The following is a 24814-nucleotide window of genomic DNA, read 5'->3' as shown; positions in this document are numbered from 1 at the left end:
TGATCTTCATCTATTATATTTAGTATCGCTATTATTATCCTGTATTGGCAAAGTAAATGAAATCTGTAAATAATAAAAAGAAAAATTAAGAATGTGATCACCCTAAGTGATATCTGAGTATTTCATATTCATTCACAATGACTTAGGCTACGTTCACATTTGCGTTGTGCGCCGCAGCGTCGGCGACGCAACGCACAACGCAAACAAAAACGCAACAAAACGCACGCTAAAACGCTGCGTTTTGCGACGCATGCGTCCTTTTTTGCCGAAAGTTGGACGCAAAAAAAATGCAACTTGCTGCGTTCTCTGCGCCCAACGCTTGCGGCCATGCGTCGCAAAACGCAGCACAACGCATGTCCATGCGCCCCCATGTTAAATATAGGGGCGCATGACGCATGCGGCGACGCTGCGGCGCCCGACGCTGCGGCGCCGAATGCTAATGTGAACGTAGACTAAGGCTACGTTCACATTTGCGTTGTGCGCCGCAGCGTCGGCGCCGCAACGCACAACGCAAACAAAAACGCAGCAAAACGCATGCACAACGCTGCGTTTTGCGCCGCATGCGTCCTTTTTTTCATTGATTTTGGACGCAGCAAAAATGCAACTTGCTGCGTCCTCTGCGCCCGGACGCGGGTGCCGCAGTGACGCATGCGGCGCAAAACGCAAGTGCGACGCATGTCCATGCGTCCCCATGTTAAATATAGGGGCGCATGACGCATGCGGCGACGCTGCGGCGCCCGACGTTGCGGCGCTGACCGCAAATGTGAACGTAGCCTAAGTGGGCATTTGCCTACGAGTATATTGAGTGTGCGGATGGCCTCTAATGAGATATATTATTTCTTGTGGTTATGGTGAGAACCACAAAATCACAGCAGTATGAAGATCTTTTTCATAGACTAATCAGGTCCATGTGAAAGCGATCTTTACCCTACAGGAAGCAGGTGGTATGTATAACTGAGTGCGAGCCACCACAGTGTGCACCAGCATGATCTATCCTCCGTCATGCTTGTTTTGAATGTTTCTGGAATTAGTATACCGGATATAGCAGTGATGATACTGAGTGCTGTGTAATGGACAGTTTTTGATCAGTTGATTAAATAGTTAGAGGTTGTCCAGTCTAAAACGAAAAGTCTGCAGTCACTTGGCGTGACTGCAGACTTGTGAATACTTGCATTGAGCACACTGCGGACTATGAGAATTCTGCCATGTCCGCAGCACGAACAACGTTCACGGGACCACAAGTAAGGCAAGCTATTATACATTAGCAGGTGAAATGCATGCTGAGAAGTGGGGGAAAGTTCCAGGTCTTATAGTGCTGGCAGAATGCTAATGTAAAGGAGCTGCTGACTCAATATGGGAACTGAAGAGGAATTGGGACAGTTCTGCATATTTGACTGGTCTGTGCTTTAAAAACAGCTTTAACTTGTGGGGGATAAGAAACATGGGGCAATGCTTCTCTACAGGGTTTGTGTGCAGTTTGTGGTAAACAGAGGGCATCCTTGTAGTGTTTGGTAATGACAAAAATTTGCAGCAATTTTTATTCATTCGATATTTCTTTTGGACTTTCACTTGAAGACTCGCTTGATTTCTTGTTGCCATAAGGCCTAGAATATGATGATAATGTCTGTAATGGGCTGAGGAAATAATGGCGCTATATACGCTAATAAAATACATAAAAAATATTGCACGGACTCCCTACAATATAGAAGTATATGTTACTAGATGTCGTCACTCATAATCATAGAACTGAACAGAAACCATTACACACCTTTCTCGCTAAACCTGCCACGTGACTGATGTAGGCGCAAATACAGTGACAGCCGTCAGTAATATTTTGGCTTTGGAGAATTCCTGATGGCTGTTAATATAACCTTCTCCAGTTTCCCCTCAGCTTTACACTTTTCATCTCAAGAAGCACTCAACCTCTCACATGCCTTTGTGACGTGCACAGATTGAGTCATTGATTTACTTACATCTTATTAAATTTAATGTTTAACATAGAAATAATCCATTAATTCAGCATTACATTCCCTTACTGCCTCCTATCTTCGACCACCTAAAATCTGAAAAATAATCTGTACTTTAGCAAATGCGGATTTTTGTACAACTCGAGTAGAATTCAGTTCCACTGGCATTTGTCCTCTCATCTCTAGCGTTCTTCTGCTGGGAATGATATACGCCTATAGGAGCTTTCGAAATCATTGCATTCTTGTTTTCTTCATATTTCACGCAGCATTCCACCTTTTTTGGAATTGGCTTTGTAGTTGGTCTATATACTGTCAGACGCAGACAAAAAGGGTCCCTGTGCAAGAACAATATATGGACCCTTTGCAGTCCAACAGCTCATCATAATGCACAATTCCATATGTATTGAAGGTTGAACTGAGCCCACTTGTTTCTTGGCCCCTGTGCAGCTGTACAGGTTGCCCCATTGATATGTCCACCCCTGGGTCTATATATTTTCAGGAGTTACTTTTGTCCAATCCCAGGCACTTTTCTATCTTTTCTCCTTCCGATCAGTTACATCCTTACCATCATCTTACCTAACAAATCATCATGGTCTTCTCTAATGGTCTCTGTACTGTTATTTTCTTCTTTTCTTCTTCTGGTTTAGAAATTGTATTGAAAAACTGTAAATCTATAAATGTGTTTTTTTATGTTATGTTTTCTCTTCTGAAATGTAATCTTAATAGACTATAACACATTTTATCCTCATTTTATGCCACAAAAGCCTGGTTTGTAGACATTTTTATATGTAGTGAATATTGTTTGTTGTTTCCCTACATACGTTATATTTTTTCTCTGTATTTTCAGCTTGCAGGATCTGCCATAATTGGTGTTGGATTATGGCTTCTTCTCGCTGGAAATATAAAAGACTTCACTGAAGGTGATAAAGATGTATATACATTCTTCTTAGTTGGTAAGTGCCATCAAAATGATTTTCTATTTTACACATTTGCTATTACATTGTATTGTATTTTCAGAGAATTAAAAAGTAGAATACCCCATTGTATTGCACACAGAATCCTAACAAACTTCATATAGCAGGACTTCTAACATTTTAGAAAACTAAACTGTAATGCATGCAAATATAAATAACAATTTTCAGATTTATATTTTTAAAATAATAAGAAAGCCATGTATCATTTCTAGTGATGAGCGAATGTGCTCGTTAATCGAGATTTCCGAGCATGCTCAGGTGTTCTGAGAGTATCTTGGGCGTGCTCGTAGATTGTTTGAGTCCCCGCAGCTGCATTATTTGCAGCTGCTAGACAGCCTGAATACATGTGGGGATTCCTTAACAAACAGGCAATCCCTGCATGTGTTCAGGTTGTCTAACTGCCGCAAATCATGCAGCTGCGGGGACACAAATATAATCTACGAGCGCACCCAAAATACTCAGAACACCTGCTTATCACTAATTATTTCCTTTACTCTTCACAAATATTTGCTACTTTGGATTGGTTTATCGCATAAAATCCAAATAAAAAAAATGTAATTTTGTGGATGTAACGTGAAAAATAGTGGAAAAGGTCATGGTGCATGAATGCTTTTTTTTAAGGCACCGTATGTTGTTGAAATGATACAGCTATGATCTGATATGTGTTGTCCATAGATCGGGCAGCATGCATCAGTTGTCAGGTTCTTTTACCTATTATGGGTCTGTGCACATGTAGAATTGACCTCTGCGGATTTTTCCGCAGCGGATTTTAGAAATCCGCAGGTAAAAGGCACTGCGTTTTACCTGTGGATTTACCGCGGTTTAATATGCGGATTTTGTGCGGATTCCACTGCGGTTTTACACCTGCAGATTCCTATTGTGGAGCAGGTGTAAACCGCAGCAGAATCCACACAAAGAATTGACATGCTGCGGAATGTAACCTGCAGCGTTTCCGCTCGTTTTTTTCCGCAGCATGGGCACTGCGGATTGCGTTTTCCATAGGTTTACTTTGTACTGTAAACGCATGGAAATCTGTGGACCTGCAGCAAAATCCGCAACGTGTGCACATAGCCTAAGAAAAACTTGGATTTCTGTGGAATAAGCTATTTGATCACAGATATCAAGACATCATTTTATTCAGCTTCCTATGATCTACATGCCTATATAGACGGCTTAGAAGGGTTGATCCTACTGACAGATTCAGTTTAAAACAATGTATGTAAAATGACAGACAATATGTGTCATTACAGACAGTGCAAGAAATATTGTAACATCTGTAATATGGTAATACAGGATCTCCAATGGATTCTTGGACTGACAGACTAAAAGTATACAGTGCCTATGTGATGCTTGTAAATCACGACTACTAGTGATTACAGTGTAGAGATCTGCTGTCATAGGGAGAGTAATAGAGAAAGCAGTGCTACCTGGGAAAAGGATATGCAAATTAGCTCTCCTACCGGAGATGTGAAGATGGATCTCATGAGACTTGCAAACATAGTAACATAGTTATTAAGGTTGAAGGAAGACTTTAAGTCCATCTAGTTCAACCCATAGCCTAACATGCCCTAACATGTTGATCCAGGGGAAGGCAAAAAAAACCCATGTGGTAAGAGTAACATGATCATATTTAGTCAAGCTGAAGTTTTCTTTAACCCCTTAATCCCATATGACGTACTATACCGTCGAGGTGGGGTGGGCCTTAATTCCCGGTGACGGTATAGTACGTCATACGCGATCGGCCGCGCTCACGGGGGGAGCGTGGCCGATCGCGGCCGGGTGTCGGCTGCATATCGCAGCTGACATCCGGCACTATGTGCCAGGAGCGGTCACGGACCGCCCCCGGCACATTGACCCCCGGCACACCGCGATCAAACATGATCGCGGTGTACCGGTGGTACAGGGAAGCATCGCCCAGGGAGGGGGCTCCCTGCGGGCTTCCCTGAGACGATCGGTACAAGGTGATGTACTCACCTCGTACCGAACGTCTTCTCCCTGCAGGCCCCGGATCCAAAATGGCCGAGGGGCTGTATCCGGGTCCTGCAGGGAGCACTTCCGGGTCGGAGCAGGCTGCAGATGAAAGCTGCAGCCTGCTCCGATGAAAGTATGATCGCAGATCTGATAGAGTGCTGTGCACACTATCAGATCTGCGATCTGTGATGTCCCCCCCTGGGACAAAGTAAAAAAGTAAAAAAAAAAATTTCCACATGTGTAAAAAAATAAAAATAATAATTCCTAAATAAATAATAATAAAAAAAAAAATATTATTCCCATAAATACATTTCTTTATCTAAAAAAAACAAACAAAAACAATAAAAGTACACATATTTAGTATCGCCGCGTCCGTAACGACCCAACCTATAAAACTGGCCCACTAGTTAACCCCTTCAGTAAACACCGTAAGAAAAAAAAAAAAAAACGAGGCAAAAAACAACGCTTTATTACCATACCGCCGAACAAAAAGTGGAATAACACGCGATCAAAAAGACGGATATAAATAACCATGTTACCGCTGAAAACGTCATCTTGTTCCGCAAAAAACGAGCCGCCATACAGCATCATCAGCAAAAAAATAAAAAAGTTATAGTCCTCAGAATAAAGCGATGCCAAAATAATTATTTTTTCTATAAAATAGTTTTTATCGTATAAAAGCGTCAAAACATAAAAAAATGATATAAATGAGGTATCGCTGTAATCGTACTGACCCGACGAATAAAACTGCTTTATCAATTTTACCAAGCGCAGAACGGTATAAACGCCTCTCCCAAAAGAAATTCATGAATAGCTGGTTTTTGGTTATTCTGCCTCACAAAAATCGGAATAAAAAGTGATAAAAAATGGTCACGTGTCCGAAAATGTTACCAATAAAAACGTCAACTTGTCCCGCAAAAAACAAGACCTCACATGACTCTGTGGACCAAAATGTGGAAAAATTATAGGTCTCAAAATGTGGAGACGCAAAAACTTTTTTGCTATAAAAAGCGTCTTTTAGTCTGGTTTCACACTTGCGTTTTTATCTGCATGCGTTTTTTAAAAAAACCGCATGTGTGAAAAAATGCATGTAAACGCGGTAAAACGCATGCGTTTTTATAGAAAAACACAAGAAAACAAGAAAAAAACAAAAAACCCTAACCCTACCCCTAACCCTACCCCTAACCTGAAATACGTGGCACTGAAATACGTGGCACTGAAATATACGTTTATATACGTATATACGTATATAAGTGCCACGATATTTCAGTGGCCACGTATATAAGTGCCACGTATTTAAGTGCCACGTATTTAAGTGCCACGTATTTAAGTGCCACGTATTTACGTGCCACGTATTTTTCAGTGCCTGAAATACGTGGCACTGAAATACGTGGCACTGAAATATCGTGGCACTGAAATATCGTGGCACTGAAGTATTTACGTGCCACGTATTTTTCAGTGCCTGAAATACGTGGCACTGAAATACGTGGCACTGAAATACGTGGCACTGAAATACGTGGCACTGAAATATTGTGGCACTGAAATATCGTGGCACTTAAATACGTGGCACTTAAATACGTGGCACTTAAATACGTGGCACTTATATACGTGGCACTTATATACGTGGCACTTATATACGTGGCACTTATATACGTGGCACTTATGACTGTCAGAAAATGTTCAGTAAACGGTTAGGGGTAGGGTTTCAGGTAGAATTGGGGAGTTTCCACTGTCCAGGCACATCAGGGGCTCTCCAAACGCGACATGGCGTCCAATCTCAATTCCAGCCAATTCTGCGTTGAAAAAGTAAAACAGTGCTCCTTCCCTTCCGAGCTCTCCCGTGCGTCCAAAAAGGGGTTTACTCCAACATATGGGGTATCAGCGTACTAGGGACAAATTGAACAACAACTTCTGGGGTCCAAGTTCTCTTGTTATCCTTGGGAAAATAAAAATTTGGGGGGCTAAAAATCATTTTTGTGGGAAAAAAAATATGTTTTATTTTCACGGCTCTGCGTTGTAAACTGTAGTGAAACACTTGGGGGTTAAAAGTTCTCACAACACATCTAGATAAGTTCCTTGGGAGGTCTAGTTTCCAATATGGGGTCACTTGTGGGGGGTTTGTACTATTTGGGTACATCAGGGGCTCTGCAAATGCAACGTGACGCCTGCAGACCAATCCATTTAAGTCTGCATTCCAAATGGCGCTCCTTCCCTTCCGAGCTCTGTCATGCGCCCAAACAGTGGTTCCCCCCCACATAGGGGGTATCAGCGTACTCAGGACAAATTGGACAACAACTTTTAGGGTCCAATTTATCCTGATACCCTTGTGAAAATACAAAACTGGGGGCTAAAAAATCATTTTTGTGAAAAAGAAAAATAATTTTTATTTTCACGGCTCTGCGTTATAAACTGTAGTGAAACACTTGGGGGTTCAAAGTTCTCACAACACATCTAGATAAGTTCCTTGGGGGGTCTAGTTTCCAATATGGGGTCACTTGTGGGGGGTTTGTACTGTTTGGGTACATCAGGGGCTCTGCAAATGCAACGTGACGCCTGCAGACCAATCCATTTAAGTCTGAATTCCAAATGGCGCTCCTTCCCTTCCGAGCTCTGTCATGCGCCCAAACAGTGGTTCCCCCCCACATAGGGGGTATCAGCGTACTCAGGACAAATTGGACAACAACTTTTGGGGTCCAATTTATCCTGATACCCTTGTGAAAATACAAAACTGGGGGCTAAATTTCATTTTTGTGAAAAAATAAAAAATAAATTATTTTCACGGCTCTGCGTTATAAACTGTAGTGAAACACTTGGGGGTTCAAAGTTCTCACAACACATCTAGATAAGTTCCTTGGGGGGTCTAGTTTCCAATATGGGGTCACTTGTGGGGGGTTTGTACTGTTTGGGTACATCAGGGGCTCTGCAAATGCAACGTGACGCCTGCAGACCAATCCATTTAAGTCTGAATTCCAAATGGCGCTCCTTCCCTTCCGAGCTCTGTCATGCGCCCAAACAGTGGTTCCCCCCCACATAGGGGGTATCAGCGTACTCAGGACAAATTGGACAACAACTTTTAGGGTCCAATTTATCCTGATACCCTTGTGAAAATACAAAACTGGGGGCTAAATTTCATTTTTGTGAAAAAAAAAAAAAAAAAATTATTTTCACGGCTCTGTGTTATAAACTGTTGTGAAACACTTGGGGGTTCAAAGTTCTCACAACACATCTAGATAAGTTCCTTGGGGGGTCTAGTTTCCAATATGGGGTCACTTGTGGGGGGTTTGTACTGTTTGGGTACATCAGGGGCTCTGCAAATGCAACGTGACGCCTGCAGACCAATCCATTTAAGTCTGCATTCCAAATGGCGCTCCTTCCCTTCCGAGCTCTGTCATGCGCCCAAACAGTGGTCCCTCCCCACAAATGGGGTATCAGCGTACTCCAGACAAATTGTACAACAACTTTTGGGGTCCAATTTATCCTGATACCCTTGTGAAAATACAAAACTGGGGGCTAAAAAATCATTTTTGTGAAAAAAATAATAATTTTTATTTTCACGGCTCTGCGTTATAAACTGTAGTGAAACACTTGGGGGTTCAAAGCTCTCAAAACACATCTAGATAAGTTCCTTAGGGGGTCTACTTTCCAAAATGGTGTCACTTGTGGGGGGGTTTAATGTTTAGGCACATCAGGGGCTCTCCAAACGCAACATGGCATCCCATCTTAATTCCAGTCAATTTTGCATTGAAAAGTAAAATAGCGCTTCTTCCCTTCTGAGCTCTGCTATGCGCCCAAACAATGGTTTACACCCACATATGGGGTATCGTCGTACTCAGGACAAATTGCACAACAACTTTTGTGGTCTAATTTCTTCTCTTACCCTTGGGGAAATAAAAAAATGGGGGTGAAAAGATCATTTTTGTGAAAAAATATGATTTTTTATTTTTGACGGCTCTGCATTATAAACTTCTGTAAAGCACTTGTTGGGTCAAAGTGCTCACCACACATCTAGATAAGTTCCTTAGGGGGTCTACTTTCCAAAATGGTGTCACTTGTTAGGGGTTTCAATGTTTAGGCACATCAAGGGCTCTCTAAATGCAACATGGCGTCCCATCTCAATTCCAGTCAATTTTGCATTGAAAAGTCAAATGGCGCTCCTTCCCTTCCGAGCTCTGCCCTGCGCCCAAACAATGGTTTACACCCACATATGGGGTATTAGCGTACTCAGGACAAATTGCACAACAATTTTTGGGGTCCAATTTCTTCTCTCACCCTTGGGAAAATAAAAAATTGGGGGTGAAAAGATAATTTTTGTGAAAAAATATGATTTTTTATTTTTACGGCTCTGCATTATAAACTTCTGTAAAGCACTTGTTGGGTCAAAGTGCTCACCACACATCTAGATAAGTTCCTTAGGGGGTCTACTTTCCAAAATGGTGTCACTTGTGGGGGGTTTCAATGTTTAGGCACATCAGGGGCTCTCCAAATGCAACATGGCGTCCCATCTCAATTCCAGTCAATTTTGCATTGAAAAGTCAAATGGCGCTCCTTTGCTTCCAAGCTCTGCCATGCGCCCAAACTGTGGTTTACCCCCACATATGGGGTATCAGCGTACTCAGGACAAATTGTACAACAACTTTTGGGGTCTATTTTCTCCTGTTACCCTTGGTAAAATAAAACAAATTGGAGCTGAAATAAATTTTGTGTGAAAAAAAGTTAAATGTTCATTTTTATTTAAACATTCCAAAAATTCCTGTGAAACACCTGAAGGGTTAATAAACTTCTTGAAAGTGGTTTTGAGTACCTTGAGGGGTGCAGTTTTTAGAATGGTGTCACACTTGGGTATTTTCTATCATATAGACCCGTCAAAATGACTTCAAATGAGATGTGGTCCCTAAAAAAAAATGGTGTTGTAAAAATGAGAAATTGCTGGTCAACTTTTAACCCTTATAACTCCGTCACAAAAAAAAAATTTGGTTCCAAAATTATGCTGATGTAAAGTAGACATGTGGGAAATGTTATTTATTAAGTATTTTGTGTGACATATGTCTGTGATTTAAGGGCATAAAAATTCAAAGTTGGAAAATTGCGAAATTTTCAAAATTTTCGCCAAATATTCGTTTTTTTCACAAATAAACGCAAGTTATATCGAAGAAATTTTACCACTAACATGAAGTACAATATGTCACGAGAAAACAATGTCAGAATCGCCAAGATCCGTTGAAGCGTTCCAGAGTTATAACCTCATAAAGGGACAGTGGTCAGAATTGTAAAAATTGGCCCGGTCATTAACGTGCAAACCACCCTCGGGGCTTAAGGGGTTAATAGGAAAGGAAACTAATGTACAGACTTCTGTTTTGGGGTTTTTGCCACTCATCATTGCAGAGTGGGATTCTGGTTGCTGTGTAAAAGGTCATTGTTGAAGGTTAAAGAAGCACTTTTTCTACCTGTTGAGACCACCAGCTGGCAAATGGAGGTCAGGCAAGTTTGAAATGAAGAAGCTGCAGCACATGCAAACTGCAGTCCTCTTGACAGAGAAGTAGGAAAGCTGCTTGATAAACTGACATTTCAGACTTGAAGCCATAGAGGAACTTACAAATCTGAAATCATTGGATCCTACAGTGCCATCTCTTTGTATTTACCAATGGCATTTCAAAAGTTTTCATATACACGGCTCAAAAAAAATAAAGGGAACACTACAACACAAAATCCTAGATATCACTGAATTAAATATTCCAGTTGCAAATCCTTATTCATTACATAGTGGAATGCGTTGAGAAGAACAAAACCTAAAAATGATCAATGTAAATCAAAATTAATATCCCATGAATGTCTGGCTTTGCAATGATACTCAAAATCAAAGTGGAAAATCAAATTACAGGCTGATCCAACTTCAATGGAATGACTCAAGACAAGGAAATAATGCCCGGTACTGTATGTGGCCTCCACATGCCTGTAAGACCTCCCTACAATGCCTGGGCATGTCCTGATTAGGTGGCCGATGTTCTCCTGAGGGATCTCCTCCCAGACCTGGATTAAGGCATCGGTCAACTCCTGGACAGTCTGTGGTACAACATGGCGTCGGTGGATGGAATGAGACATGGTGTCCCAGATATGATCGATTGAACTCCGGTCTGTGGATCGGGCAGGCCAGTCCATAGCATCAATGCCTTCATCATGCAGGAACTGCTGACACACACTTCAGTCACATGAGACCTAGCATTGTCATGCAGCAGAAGGAACCCAAAGCTTACTGTACCTGTATAAGGTCTCAAAATGGGTATGAGGATCTCATCTCTGTACCTAATGGAAGTCAGGATACCTCAGGCTAGCACATGGAGGGCTGTTTAGCCTCCAAAGAAATGTCTCCCCACACCATTACTGACCCACTGCCAAGCCGGTCATGCTGGAGGATGTTGCATGCAGCAGAACATTCTCCACATGTGCTCAGTGTGAACCTGCTCTCATCCATGAACAGCACATGGCGCCAATGTCGATTCTGCCAATCTTGATGTTCTATAGCAAATGTTAATTGCCCTGCACGGTATTGGGTTGTAAGCACAACTCCCACTTCTGGACGTCAGACCCTCATAACACCCTCAAGGAGTATGTGTCTGACAGTTTGAGCAGAGACATGGATGTCAGTGGCTTGCTGGAGGTCATTTGCAGGGCTCTGGCAATGCTCCTTCTGTTTCTACTTGCACAAATGAGGAGGTAGTGGTCCTGCTCCTGGGTTGTTGCCCTCCTACGGCCCCTCCACATCTCCTGATGTACTGGCCTGTCTCCTGGTATCTGCTCCATGTCTGGACACGGTGCTGACAGACACAGCTACCTTCTTGCCACAGCCCGCATTAATGTGCCATTCTGGATGAGCTGCACTACCTGAGCAACTTCTGTGGGCTGTAGACACTGCCTCATGCTACTGTACTATACCTCTAGGGGTGAGAGCAATGAAAAAATATAAAAGTTACCAAAACACAGTGTACTTTATTCTCTTACCAACATTTGACAGAATTGTACATCACAGACTAGGCTTCGTAGGAGACCATCATTTGCATTATATAGTGCAATAACGTAGAATTACAGATTCAAACCTAAAAAAAATGGACCGAATGACTAAAAAGACTTCAAGTAGCACGTTTTTTGTATATTTTTTTTTTTTTACAAAATATGAAAAAAATTTAAAAATTTAAAAGTTTGACTCATCCCCTTTTTCCAGTTTAAAAATAAAGAAAATATATATATATATTTGGAATTGCTGCATTGTAAAAGTCAAATATATATTTGGTATTGCTACATTGTAAAAGTCTGTTCTACCTAAATGAAAAATATTAAACCGTACAGCAAACTCTAAATAGAGAAAAAAAATAAAAATCCAGAATTCCTGTTGCCAGATCTGCCTAACAAATTGCAATAAAAAGTGGTAAAAACATCAGCTTGCCACTCATAGAAACAAGCCCTCATAGAAATCCATAAAAAAAAAAAAAATTACAACTCTCAGAAATGGGGACATAAACTGACACATAGCAATGGTGACACATTTTAGCCACTATAATATTAATTTTGGTATGTTGGCAGATCATTTTTACCATACAATGAACATCATAAAAATGAAACATAAAAGTAATACTGGTGTTGAGATATTAAAAATCTTGAATACCATGCAGATACATGAACGTTAAACAGAAGGGGGTCCCTTTCCCCAAGCAAAATCCAAATAAAAGATTCCATTAATTTAAAAAAATAATGCACAGAAAAATGGAGTAATTGGTGGAAAACATACTATACTGCCATTGTTTTTGTTTTGTTTGTTTTTTTTGTAAAAGTAGATTACTTCAGCATCCGATAATGACAAGCTTGCTATATTATGGCATCACAAATTCAGAAACAGCAGCAAGTTTCAACTCCTAGACAGGGGGTCGAAATGTTGCCGCTGTTTCTGAATTTGTGATGCCATAAAAAAATCAAGTTGGTCATTATCGGAAGCTGAAGTCCTCTTTTACCTAAAAAATAAATAAATAAATAAATGGCAGTATAGCATGTTTTCCACCCTTTACTACGTTTGGATTTTTCCTATTTTTCTGTGCATTATTTTTTAAAATGAATGGTATCTTTCAAAATTATACCTTGCTATGTCAACCGAAAAATACACAAACATTATGGCTCATGAAACAAGGGAAAGGAAGATCGAATGGGAAAAAAAACTGTTCATAAAGGGTTTAAATAAGACTCGTCTTACACTTGTTACTATTTATTTAAAAATTACTCTTTGGAAACATTTCATACAGAAATCCAGATTCCAGAAAAAATTGCAATCTTGTCTCGCAACTGCTCAAAAATCTTAAATAAAACATTAATGTTCTTCATAAGTTTACATGTATTCAATTTATGTGTTGTGATATGGTCATGGAAACAAAATATCATCTTGATAATGAGGTTGTATCCTTATCACTTTGCAAGATTTTTAGATAAGCAAAATATTTTAGGAGTGATCATGTAATAAAAGCAGACTAAAACCACAGAAAGAAAAAAAATGACTTAAGGTACCGTCACACTAGGCGATATCGCCAGCGATCCGTGACGTTGCAGCGACCTGGATAGCGATATCGCTGTATTTGACACGCAGCAGCGATCTGGATCCCGCTGTGAAATTGCTGGTCGCTGCTAGGTCTGCACTTTATTTGGTCGCTAGGTCGCCGTGTATCGCCGTGTTTGACAGCAAAAGCAAGGATACCAGCGATATTTTACACTGGTAACCAGGGTAAACATCGGGTTACTAAGCGCAGGGCCGCGCTTAGTAACCCGATGTTTACCCTGGTTACCAGCGTAAAAGTTAAAAAAACAAACAGCACATACTCACCAGCGCGTCCCCCAGCCTCTGCTTCCTGACACTGACTGAGCGCCGGCCCTAAACTGAAAGTGAAAGCACAGCGGTGACGTCACCGCTGTGCTGTTAGGGCCGGAGCTCAGTCAGTGTCAGGAAGCAGAGGCTGGGGGACGCGCTGGTGAGTATGTGCTGTTTGTTTTTTTAACTTTTACGCTGGTAACCAGGGTAAACATCGGGTTACTAAGCGCGGCCCTGCGCTTAGTAACCCGATGTTTACCCTGGTTACCCGGGGACCTCGGCATCGTTGGTCGCTGGAGAGCGGTCTGTGTGACAGCTCTCCAGCGACCAAACAGCGACGCTGCAGCGATCGGCATCGCTGTCGCTATCGCTGCAGCGTCGCTTAATGTGACGGTACCTTTAGCCTCTTGCTTCTGTGGCTGGGAGTATCCAGTGCTATTTTTACAAGCAAGAATTTCCAAATGACACATAGGCTGCCTAACATCTGAATATAGCTCTCTACAGCTGGGTGTGAACATAGTGATACAGCTACGAGCAAGCAACTTATGCCGTTCTTATACGGTCTGTAGTACCAGGGGGGCTGGCACAACCTTATAACCCCACCCATGCCTACATTTCTTTCTGGTCACGTCCTGCAGTAAACAAAAGTATGAAATGGGGGACTCAATTTGTTCACCTCTCGAACTTTTCTAACTAGGAGTCAATCAGTAACTGCATGATTTTTCTCTTAAATGGGTTTGTCAGCATCATAAATTGTAAAAACAAGTCACATTGCAGCTTATTTGCTCTTAAGTATCCTCTATATTTTTTTCAGGTGGGTCAGATCCAAAACTCGCCTAAAAAGGCACACCATTCGATCAAAAGCATGAACATATGCATTTTATATAAAAATGACTTGCTGTTCAAATGTTCAGGCTATTGAGCGTCATGTAAAGAGGTTGTCCACTACTTTTATATTGATGGCTTATGGTTAGAATAGGTCATTAATGTCTGATCAGTCATGGTCCGATAACAGCTCAGCGGGATCAGCTGTTATCGGTCTTGGTGGCGGCGGCCACTGGCCTGATGTACTCATTTGCCAAGCTGCTCAGTCTACTTGTAGTGGCCGTAGCTGTGCACTGTACATCTGCCTCTTATTCAAATCAATAGATATGTAGTACCCTGCGGCAGCCACTGCAGGTAGTGAGTACTGTCGGACCACGGCCAATCAGGCATTGATGACCTATCCTAAGGATAGGCCATCAATGTAAAAGTAGGGGACTACCTCTTTAAAGGTAAGGTACCGCGTTTGTAGATCATTAATAAATCACTGTAATGTAGCATAACATGCTGCTATAACCAAGTTTTAAATGCATGTGAAACAGATTTCGTGTGTTATATGTGTTTAAAGAAGGAACTGGGGGCTGACATCTTGGTTTCACAGCAGTTCCCGACACTAACAGTGTCATTTTACAGCACCCCATGGACATAGGAGATAATAGACCGGCGAGGACCCTATCTATAACATTGGAGAGGCGTTAGCAGTGAGCTGGGCACACCTCTGTGGGCTGCACAACTCACTGCTGTAGGTGTGACTAGCAGCCATTTTATTATAGCCCAGTGCTCTCTGCCCAGCTCCACTTACTCTCTATCACAGGAGCTCCATTCACTCCATTAAGCTGCATTCCCAGCCTGCAGAGAGAGGTGACACCTGACACCTCTCTGCCATACAATGTATCTTTCCTCCCTCCACAATGCCTGGCCATTCACTGCAGACCTGGAGCTCCTTCTTATCTTACTGAGGGATGAGTCACAGACAGCTCTGCACAGACAATGCTGCTCCATACACACCACATAAACTCTGTAACTGTGCTTCTGATGCAGTAACTGCTGGTGATAGCAGATCACAGGGCAGTCACACACAAAATGGCTCTGCCCTGTGATGCTGCTCTTCATTCTGCCCCAGGGATATTAGACCACCCAAAAGGGGAGGGAAATGCTGATGTCAGCAGTTACTGCCCAGATTTTCCAGCTAACAGTAAAGCTGGTAAGTCTTACTATAGCTGCTTGAGGTCTAAAACGGAAAATGCTCCCCCTAGTGGTCAATATATATATTTGTAAGAAAATATATAATATTTTTCATATAGAAATGTTTGCAAACAGTGCAAACATTGCATTAATACATTTTATTTACTATTTTAAGCTTAATTTCACAAAAAAACAAACTACAAGAAAACTGGTGGCACCTTCCCTTTAAACTCTTTCCAACTGGTTTCCAAAGACGCCAAGAGGTTAAAAAGAAGTGAGTTGACCATTCTTCAGGCATTTTCTGTTTTTTAAGTCGTTCTATACCATATAATAAAAGTCGATGGGAAGGCTGAAAAGATGCTTGGAAGACATTAAAGTGTCTTTCTGAACATTTTATCAGCGTTCTTGCTGCTTCCAAAAACGCTGTTGGTTCCTTCATTATTAAATGGAGTTAAAAAAAAGTCCAGAAAGCACCAGTGAAATAAGATGTCACAAAAATACTGGAAGTATGCTAAAAAAACGTTGGTGATGACAAACATCAAAAAAGTGCTGAGGAAATGACCAAAAGTGATGCTTCAGGGAAAAAAATGCTTGCATTTCCAGAAGTGTCTTCCTCTTCAAATCTTTGCTGGGTTCACTTGCCTGAAAATGATGTCATGTGCACATACCCTTAAGAAGAAAACATGAAGCACAGTGCTTACAAACTCTGGATCCTGCCAGCTTCAGTGCCCCTGCATTTTTGTAATGCTGCAGTGGAAAAACTGCTGCTTTCCGCAGTATCGGTGAGTGCACAGTTTGGGCCTGAGACATGACAATGCCGCTGCTCCGAACTGTCAGTCTATGAGGGGCTCACTGCTGCAGCCAAGCAGGAAGCATCACTTACCTAGCCATCATCTTTTGTTTTGTCCAAAAGATTTTTTAAACATGCCACCACGACAAGGTAGACTCTTTTGGCAGGGCCCTACTCTTCTGTAACCTGTTAAAATATCCAATACTCTTTTTTGGTATATTTTTTTTATTTATTACCACCTACAAGAGACAAATACCGTCACACCATGACCAGACAACATATTACCACCACATAGTGACCAAAGAATACACTATACAAGGAACAAATACTGTCTCAACATGACCAGACAACATATTAACACCATATAGTGGCTGAATAAAACCACATACAAGGGATAAATACCATCATACCATGACCAGACAAGATATTACCACCACATAAAAAAAAACAGTTTTTCATACTTACGTCTCGTACGATCCCATGCAGCTCCATTTCTGGTAGTCAGCGCATGTACATGTCAGCGTCTGCGCGATGACGTCATTTCCTAGTCACCGTCACCAGCTCGTCACAAAAAAGGAAGATGAGCTCCGCTGGAGCTGCTCTGCCATTCTCATTTGAGGGTCATGGAGCTACAGGAAAGCTCCATGCCGAGATGAGTGCCGCCGATTATCATTGTAGTCCGGTCACAACCAACCCCTTCTTTGCGGCATAATTCACAGCTATAGTGCAATATTTTCACATAAATTCACAGAAAAATAACTTCCTCTATCTAAAATGTAACCTTTGTTAGATATGCTGAAAAAAATTCAACCCTAAATAATTTTCCAGGTGAAATTAACTCTAACAAATTTATTCCCCTAATACCGTGTATTTTCCAATACATTGCTGATGATGAGTGAATAATTTGGAATGAAACACATACCATAAGGATACAGCCTTCCCAAAAACCTGTCCGATGACAAATGCACTAGAAGGATGCAGCAGGCCCCCCACTAATAAAGGCAGGAGCAGTACAGGTGCAAACTACTGATGGAAACAGCCACCCACACACCCACCAGATTATGGAGGGGTTGGCTGCCTAGTAGGGGCTTGCGTAGAATGCCAGTCACACAGGTATGTGCGATGCAAAGTATCTGGCTTACAACCTATTAATGACACCCATAATATTATCATGTGGGCTGCTCAGCACTAATATATCTATATCTATCTGTCTATCTATCTATCTATCTATCTATCTATCTATCTATCTATCTATCTATCTATCTATCTATCTATCCATATATACACAGTACACACCAAAAGTTGGGACACACCTTCTCATTTAATTTAATTTTTCGGACTGCCTGACCTTCAAATGACCACAGGATAATCAGCTGTGTATCCACCTGACTTCTGCTCAACACAACTGATGGTCCCAGTCCCATTTATAAGGCAAGAAATCCCACTTATTAAACCTGACAGGGCACACCTGTGAAGTGAAAACCATTTCCGGTGACTACCTCTTGAAGTTCATCAAGAGAATGCAAAGAGTGTGCAAAGCAGTCATCAAAGCAAAAGGTGGCTACTTTGAAGAACCTAGAATATAAGACATATTTTCAGTTGTTTAACACTTTTTTGTTAAGTATATAATTCCATATTAGTTAATTCATAGTTTTGATGCCTTCAGTGTGAATGTACAGTTTTCATAGTCATGAAAATACAGAAAAGTCTTTAAATGAGGTGTGTCGAAACTTTTGGTCTGTACTGTGTGTGTGTATATATGTATATATATGTATGTGTATATATGTGTATATATATCCTGCAAAAAATAATAAAAAGTGCAATAAAATATGAAAAAAATTAATGCATATGATAAAGTCATTAATTTTTCTATGTTGGCCATGAATAATTTGGAATGCTATGAATAAGTAGATGCCTTCAATATTCTAGGACATGCCTTTTAGAGTTAAATGAAGTTCAGGAATATGATATCCAACACTATACAGCTCTGTATTGCATATTTTGCATAAGTGGAGGTTAATATGAACTCTGACCCTGTGCGCTGTTGAGCTGACTGTAACTGCTTTGTCTCTGTGCTAGTTGTCATAGTCTTCAGAAGAAATTCCTGAGGCTCCATAATGTCAAGATCTCTACCTGTGGGGCTTCCATATTTGGTGTCAAGACCTTTTTTTTCCCATTCACATTCAAAAGCAGACTAATATAGTAACGAATTTTCTGGCATAAACAGAAGTTTATCTTGACACAGGCTAATCCAGATAAGTATAGATTACCAAAAAATGTTTATAAAAGAACTTTAGGTCAGGTTACTGCTTGCCATTCATGATAAGCCTTGCAGGTGGAATTACCCCAGGATCAAGGTAAACATCATAGCCAAATTTACAAAATATGGGTCACTAGCTCTGCCGGAGTCTAATAATTATACCTTGTGGTGTGACTTAGCATATTGCTATGCTATTTATCAGACCTAAATACTGCATAATCCCCAGTTTGGAGGCCCATTGGCAAATTGGTTGCTGGCTTACCTGCATAGCCACTGTATGGGGAAAAAAGTGTGTGAGTATGGGTATCCCTACTTGCCATGGCACACTAAATTGAATAATATTAATAAAAGGACAAGGTATGTGTATTTTACCTAGTTGCATAGTTATCTCCCGACACAGCCGTGTACTAGATACACACAGAAGTGGCAGAAAGCTAAGAAAACAGTATTCTGTACACTTCATGAACATACATGGTGGTCAACACTTGGCAACCACATGGAAGTGTTACTATTAGGCCGGCCTCACACTAGCGAGTTTTACGGACGTATGAGCGCATAAACTACGTCCGTAAAATACGCATAACACACGGCCCAATGATTCCCTATGTCACAGCTCCTATTAGCCGTATTTTACTGATCCGTATTATACGGTCTTGTACGGCCGTACAAAATCGCAGCGTACTGCGTTTGTCACCTTATTGCGCAAAAAAATCGCCAATGAAAGTCTATGGGGGCGAGAAAAATACGGATTACACACGGACCAGCAGTGTGACCTGCGAGAAATACGCACCGGTGTTAGAGAGAAAAGCCGGTAATTCAATTGCCGGCTTTTCATTTCTCCTTCCCAAACCCGACAGGATATGAGACATGGTTTACATACAGTAAACCATCTCATATCCCTTTTTTTTTGCATATTCCACACTACTAATGTTAGTAGTGTGTATGTGCAAAGTTTGGGCGCTGTAGCTGCTAAAATAAAGGGTTAAATTGCGGAAAAAATTGGCGTGGGCTCCCGCGCAATTTTATCCGCCAGAGCGGTAAAGCCAGTGACTGAGGACAGATATTAATAGCCTAGAGAGGGTCCATGGTTATTGGCCCCCCCCTGGCTACAAACATCCGCCCCCCAGTCACCCCAGAAAAGGCACATCTGGAAGATGTGCCTATTCTGGCACTTGGCCACTCTCTTCCCACTCCCGTGTAGCGGTGGGATATGGGGTAATGAAGGGTTAATGTCACCTTGCTATTGTAAGGTGACATTAAGCCATATTAATAATGGAGAGGCGTCAATTATGACACCTATCCATTATTAATCCAATAGTACTAAATGGTTAATAAAACACACACACACATTATTACAAAGTATTTTAATGAAATAAAGACACATGTTGTTGTAATATTTTATTAGACTCTTAATCCACCTGAAGACCATCGTCCTGAAACAAAGTAAAAAAAACAAACAACAATATTCCATACCTTCCGTCGTTATGTCCCACGATGTAAATCCATCTGAAGGGGTTAAATCATTTTACAGCCAGGAGCTGTGCTAATGCACTCGCTCCTGCCTGTAAACCCCCGGGTACTGAAAGGAAAGCTGGGTGATCTATAGTTACCTTGAGTTGCGGTGATGAGGGATATGAGATGGTTTACTGTATGTAAACCATGTCTCATATCCTGTCGGGTTTGGGAAGGAGAAATGAAAAGCCGGCAATTGAATTACCGGCTTTTCACATATATCGCGCTGAATTAAATATAAATACAGAATATATATATATGTGTCTCAATGACATATATATATATATATATATATATATATATATATATATATATATATATATATACTGTATATATGTTTTAACGAACATTTGAGCACATAAATCCATTAGATGTCGGTTTTGCAAGCCTACGAGAAAATATCGCAGTACGGATGCCATACGGATTACATAAGGAGGATGCCATGCGAGAAATACGCTGACACACCCTGCCTACGGATGACATACGGATCACTATTTTGGGGACTTTTCTGTGTATTACGACCGTAAAAAACGGACCGTATTTACATACGCTGAGTGTGAGGCCGGCCTTAGGCTACTTTTACATTAGCTTCGTGCACTGCACGTCGCAATGCGACGTTGCGGCGCACCGATGCATAATGTGGAAGCGCCGCACAACGGGGGCAGCGGATGCTGTTTTTCAACGCTTCCGCTGCCCCATTGTGATGTGCGGGGAGTCGGGGGTGGAGTTCGGGCCGCGCATGCACAGTCGGGAATGCTGCAGATGACGCACCAAAAAACGTTACATGCAACATTTTGGTGGCGACGGTCCAACGCAACCGTCGCACAACGGTTGCGACGTGTGGCAATGCGTCGCACTGCGTCACTAATAAAAGTCTATGGAGAAAAAAAAACATCCTGCAAGCAATTTTTCAGGATGCGTTTTTTCTGCAAAACGACGCATAGCGACGTGCAGTGCACGACGCTAGTGTGAAAGAGGCCTTAATTGGACCGTGTCAGCACAAAATGACTGTTCAAATTAAGCACAGATCCTGGTGCACCCTTGGCATGGCCAAGCAATATGATTAACCCTTCCCTCCTCACCAACCTCTCCCATTTGTTTTGCGTTCTCAATCTGGGACTTAAAACCAGTGTAATAGTGTAATGAAAGGGTTTATTTTTTTATAATAACCAACATTTTTTGTAAATACCCTGAGACTATTAGGAACAATATCAAGCCCGCCATGGTAGTATTTCCTGGGTATTGCAATTTAAAAAAAACAAACAGTGTAATACTGCAGTAATTAATAACCAAATTTTCCACTAATACCATAAATAACTTACCAATCAAATGGCTCAATAACTTCAAGGACCCACATGCATTTAGCTATGTATTTTACCATTATACGAGATAAAAATATATTTTGTCAATAAATTTAATGTAACTAACTACAAAATATTATAAATAGAGCAAGGGATGAAAGATTCAAGCAGCCAACATCAGAGTGAAGCCACAATTACATAACTGGAGAGAATGTATATGGAGTTGCTAGGAATGGCCAGCAGATTAACTGTTCTACAATTTAGAATCTAATGATGTGCAGGGATATAGCTAATCATTGTTAAACTAAATACAAAGTTTGCACCAAGAGTGTCCATACTGATCACATAGGTTGCCATAGTCAGTCAGGATCCAGCCTGCTAATGCTCACAGCTACTGACTACATAGTATCCTGCATATATTTTGTATTAGCTGAATCTGATAAATGGGTGGTATTTCATTCTGCTCACTTCCCTCTGTCCTTGTCCGCCTGAAGCCGCTTGTTGTTTAAGTCAAGGCATTTAGCGGCCTCCTCCGGTGTTTGGAAAAAATGCACTGTTCCCATGGCCACAACCCTGAGCTTTGCCTGATATAAGATAGAGTAAGCCAAAGCCAAGTCTGTCTTTTCTTTACTGCACCATATTGCATCCTTTGCTTTTGCACCTCAGCCAAGTAATCAGGATAAATGGACATTTTTTGACCATTAAAGCACAGATTGTTGGCCTTTCTTGCTTTCCTTAGTATAATGTCTCTGTCTCTATAATTAAGGATCCTAGCAAGGATAGTACGGGGGGGGATCCCGGCAGAAAGGGTCTCATGGGGACACAGTGCACTCTCTCCACCACATAAAGTTTGGTCAAGTTATCGGCACCAATTTTAGTGCGGAGCCAGTCCTCAAACGTTGTAGGATCGATCCCTTCCACCTTCTCGGGGATGCCCACTAATCTCACATTATTCTGCCTTGAGCGGTTTTCCAAGTCATCATTTTTATCAGCCAGGGCAGCACATCTCTGCAAACATTGAGTGTGAGACTTCTGCATTTTAGAAAGTCTGTCTTCCAGCACACTCACTCTCTCCTCCACTGCCCCCACCCTGGCGTCAACTTTATTTATGGCTGCCTTCATACTGGACATTTCTTCTTTAACCCCATCAACTCTCTTTGTAAGGGTTGTTAGTGCAGTCTTACAAAATCTAACCAAGTCATATATGTCCTTCAATGTGGGCTCCCCTATAATAGGCTCCTCAGTATCTTCCTGCTCCACACTCTCCTTTTCCCGCCGTTCATCCTCACTCATTGACCCCTCCTGTACCGAATCAGCCTCTGAGTCTTTTTTCTCCTTTTCCCCGGTCTCCCCCTCTCACCCTTCAGCCATCACCTTTGCTGCTCCTTCCAGCCTCGAAAACTTCTCCAATTTAGCCGCTATCTCCAGCCTCCATGCACATGAGGCATTTGCAGCATCTGCCTTCTCTGCTGCCTCCACGCTCTTGGCGCCATCTTCAGCCCAGCTCCCGTCTTCGCATCCTGCTGCCATCTCACGATGGCCGTGGGTCACCACAGCACTGCGTGTTGGTCTGCCTCCGCTCCCCACTGCCACCAGCACAGATTGTTACCGGCACTTCGGAGGGACTTTGAGAAGGATAAATTAAGAAATGCAGCGGAGGGGTCGCAGGAGCCATCTGCTCATTGTGCTAGGCCACGCCCCGTTCCTCTTCTATTGTAAAACCACTTTGCTGTTCATATGTTCAGTCTTTTGAACATTTTCTACCACTTCTAGTTTCCTTCCCCTTCTTTCACTTGGTGGGATAAAGTGTCACTTTTTTAATTATCTCTTGATAGAAAATGCTCCAAGCAAAGCATTGTTCAGTCAAAAGGCTGCAAAAAGGCTCTTTTAATTGGTTCAGAAGGAAAAACTCCCCAAAGAAGGAGTGTTTCCTAAAGTGGTTTTTACTACAAAACTCATTGGGTTTTCACTGTTTCAAAATACCTCTGTGTGCACATGCCCTAAAAAGCCTGTGGATAATAACCATAGACTGAAGCTCATAGAGATTGTTGGTTTCTACTTACAGAGATAGGGAAAAACTGACTTGCACATAGCTGCGTCAGTCCAGCACTGATCACATGGTGGTCTGATACTAATGCTCATAGAATGGTGGTTTGATATCAGTGCTCATAGATGGATCAGTACATAGCACTAGAGCCTGTACGGAAGGAGGGACAATAAAAACCTGCACATTGCAGAATCAGTATACAGCATTGATAACATGATATCAATTCACATAGAAAAATCACTTTATGGGTCTGAAGGTCATATACAAGGTGGGTAACTAACAATCTACACAAGGCAGCATCATGGCAGTTCCTCTTCCTCCATTGACTTTACCACATTTGTCCTCCCAGCTCACTATATTGGGCAGAGTAATGTATCTACACTTCTGAGTTGTGCCATTCCTCTGTTATTCCTCTTTCAAATGTATAAATACTGCAACTGTGATTACCATTTCCCTTGTTATCCATGCATAGTTGGGTACTGTCACATACCCAAATAGCAATCTTTAAGGGGTCTTAATCCTCAGCGCCGTTTTTTATAGCGCTGAAGATGAAATAAGTGGTGTTCCCAACAGCTGAAAATGCAGCGCATGTCAGCTGTATATGATCGTTGACAAACTGCTGAATTGGCCACGTCTGGTTTTAGCATGTGGAAAGAGAAAATGAAGAACAAAAATAGTGTGGTTACATGAATATGGGCATCTGTAAACGAATACTTTGTTGATTTACCGTTTTAATTTATGACAGAAATTATGGCACATCTAGAGTTTGCAATCTTTGCCCACTCGTCCTTGCAGTTTCGCTCTAAATTTGTCTGATTGACTGGTCATCTCTGGAGTACATAGTCTTCATCATGTCAACCTACAGATTTTCAATTTGCTTCAGGTGTGGGCTTTAGCTGTGCCATCCCAAAATTGTAATCTTCTTCTGGTGAATCCTTTCTTTTGTTGATTTGGAGGTTTGTCATGATGACGACGTGCAGAAAGGTGAAATTCATCTTCAGCTTTATAGCAGGGGCCTTAAGGTTTTGTTGCAGAATTATCTAATATTTTCAACTGTGGACAATTCCCTCCACCTTAAATAAAGCCCCAGTTCCAGCTGCTGAAAACCCATTCCAAAGCATAATGCTCATAATGCTGCTTCCA

At 41.5% G+C, this 24814-nt stretch overlaps 1 protein-coding gene across 2 annotated transcripts in view; it reads left to right on the top strand.

Annotated features, from left to right (window-relative positions):
- Window positions 1–24814, top strand: part of LOC143815564 (tetraspanin-2-like) — a 255869-nt gene that overhangs the window by 80495 nt on the left and 150560 nt on the right. For both annotated transcript variants that reach the window (XR_013223773.1, XM_077294885.1), the window contains exon 2: window positions 2815–2920. Coding sequence is in view for 1 of the 2 variants with exons in the window: in XM_077294885.1 (XP_077151000.1) it covers window positions 2815–2920 (106 nt within the window). In the remaining variant the exon portion in view is untranslated. The remainder of the gene's footprint in view (window positions 1–2814; window positions 2921–24814) is intronic.

The sequence above is a fragment of the Ranitomeya variabilis genome, chromosome 3 (genome assembly GCF_051348905.1).
Source record: "Ranitomeya variabilis isolate aRanVar5 chromosome 3, aRanVar5.hap1, whole genome shotgun sequence".
Classification (NCBI taxonomy): domain Eukaryota; kingdom Metazoa; phylum Chordata; class Amphibia; order Anura; family Dendrobatidae; genus Ranitomeya; species Ranitomeya variabilis.
This window is presented reverse-complemented; position numbering and strand designations above follow the sequence as displayed.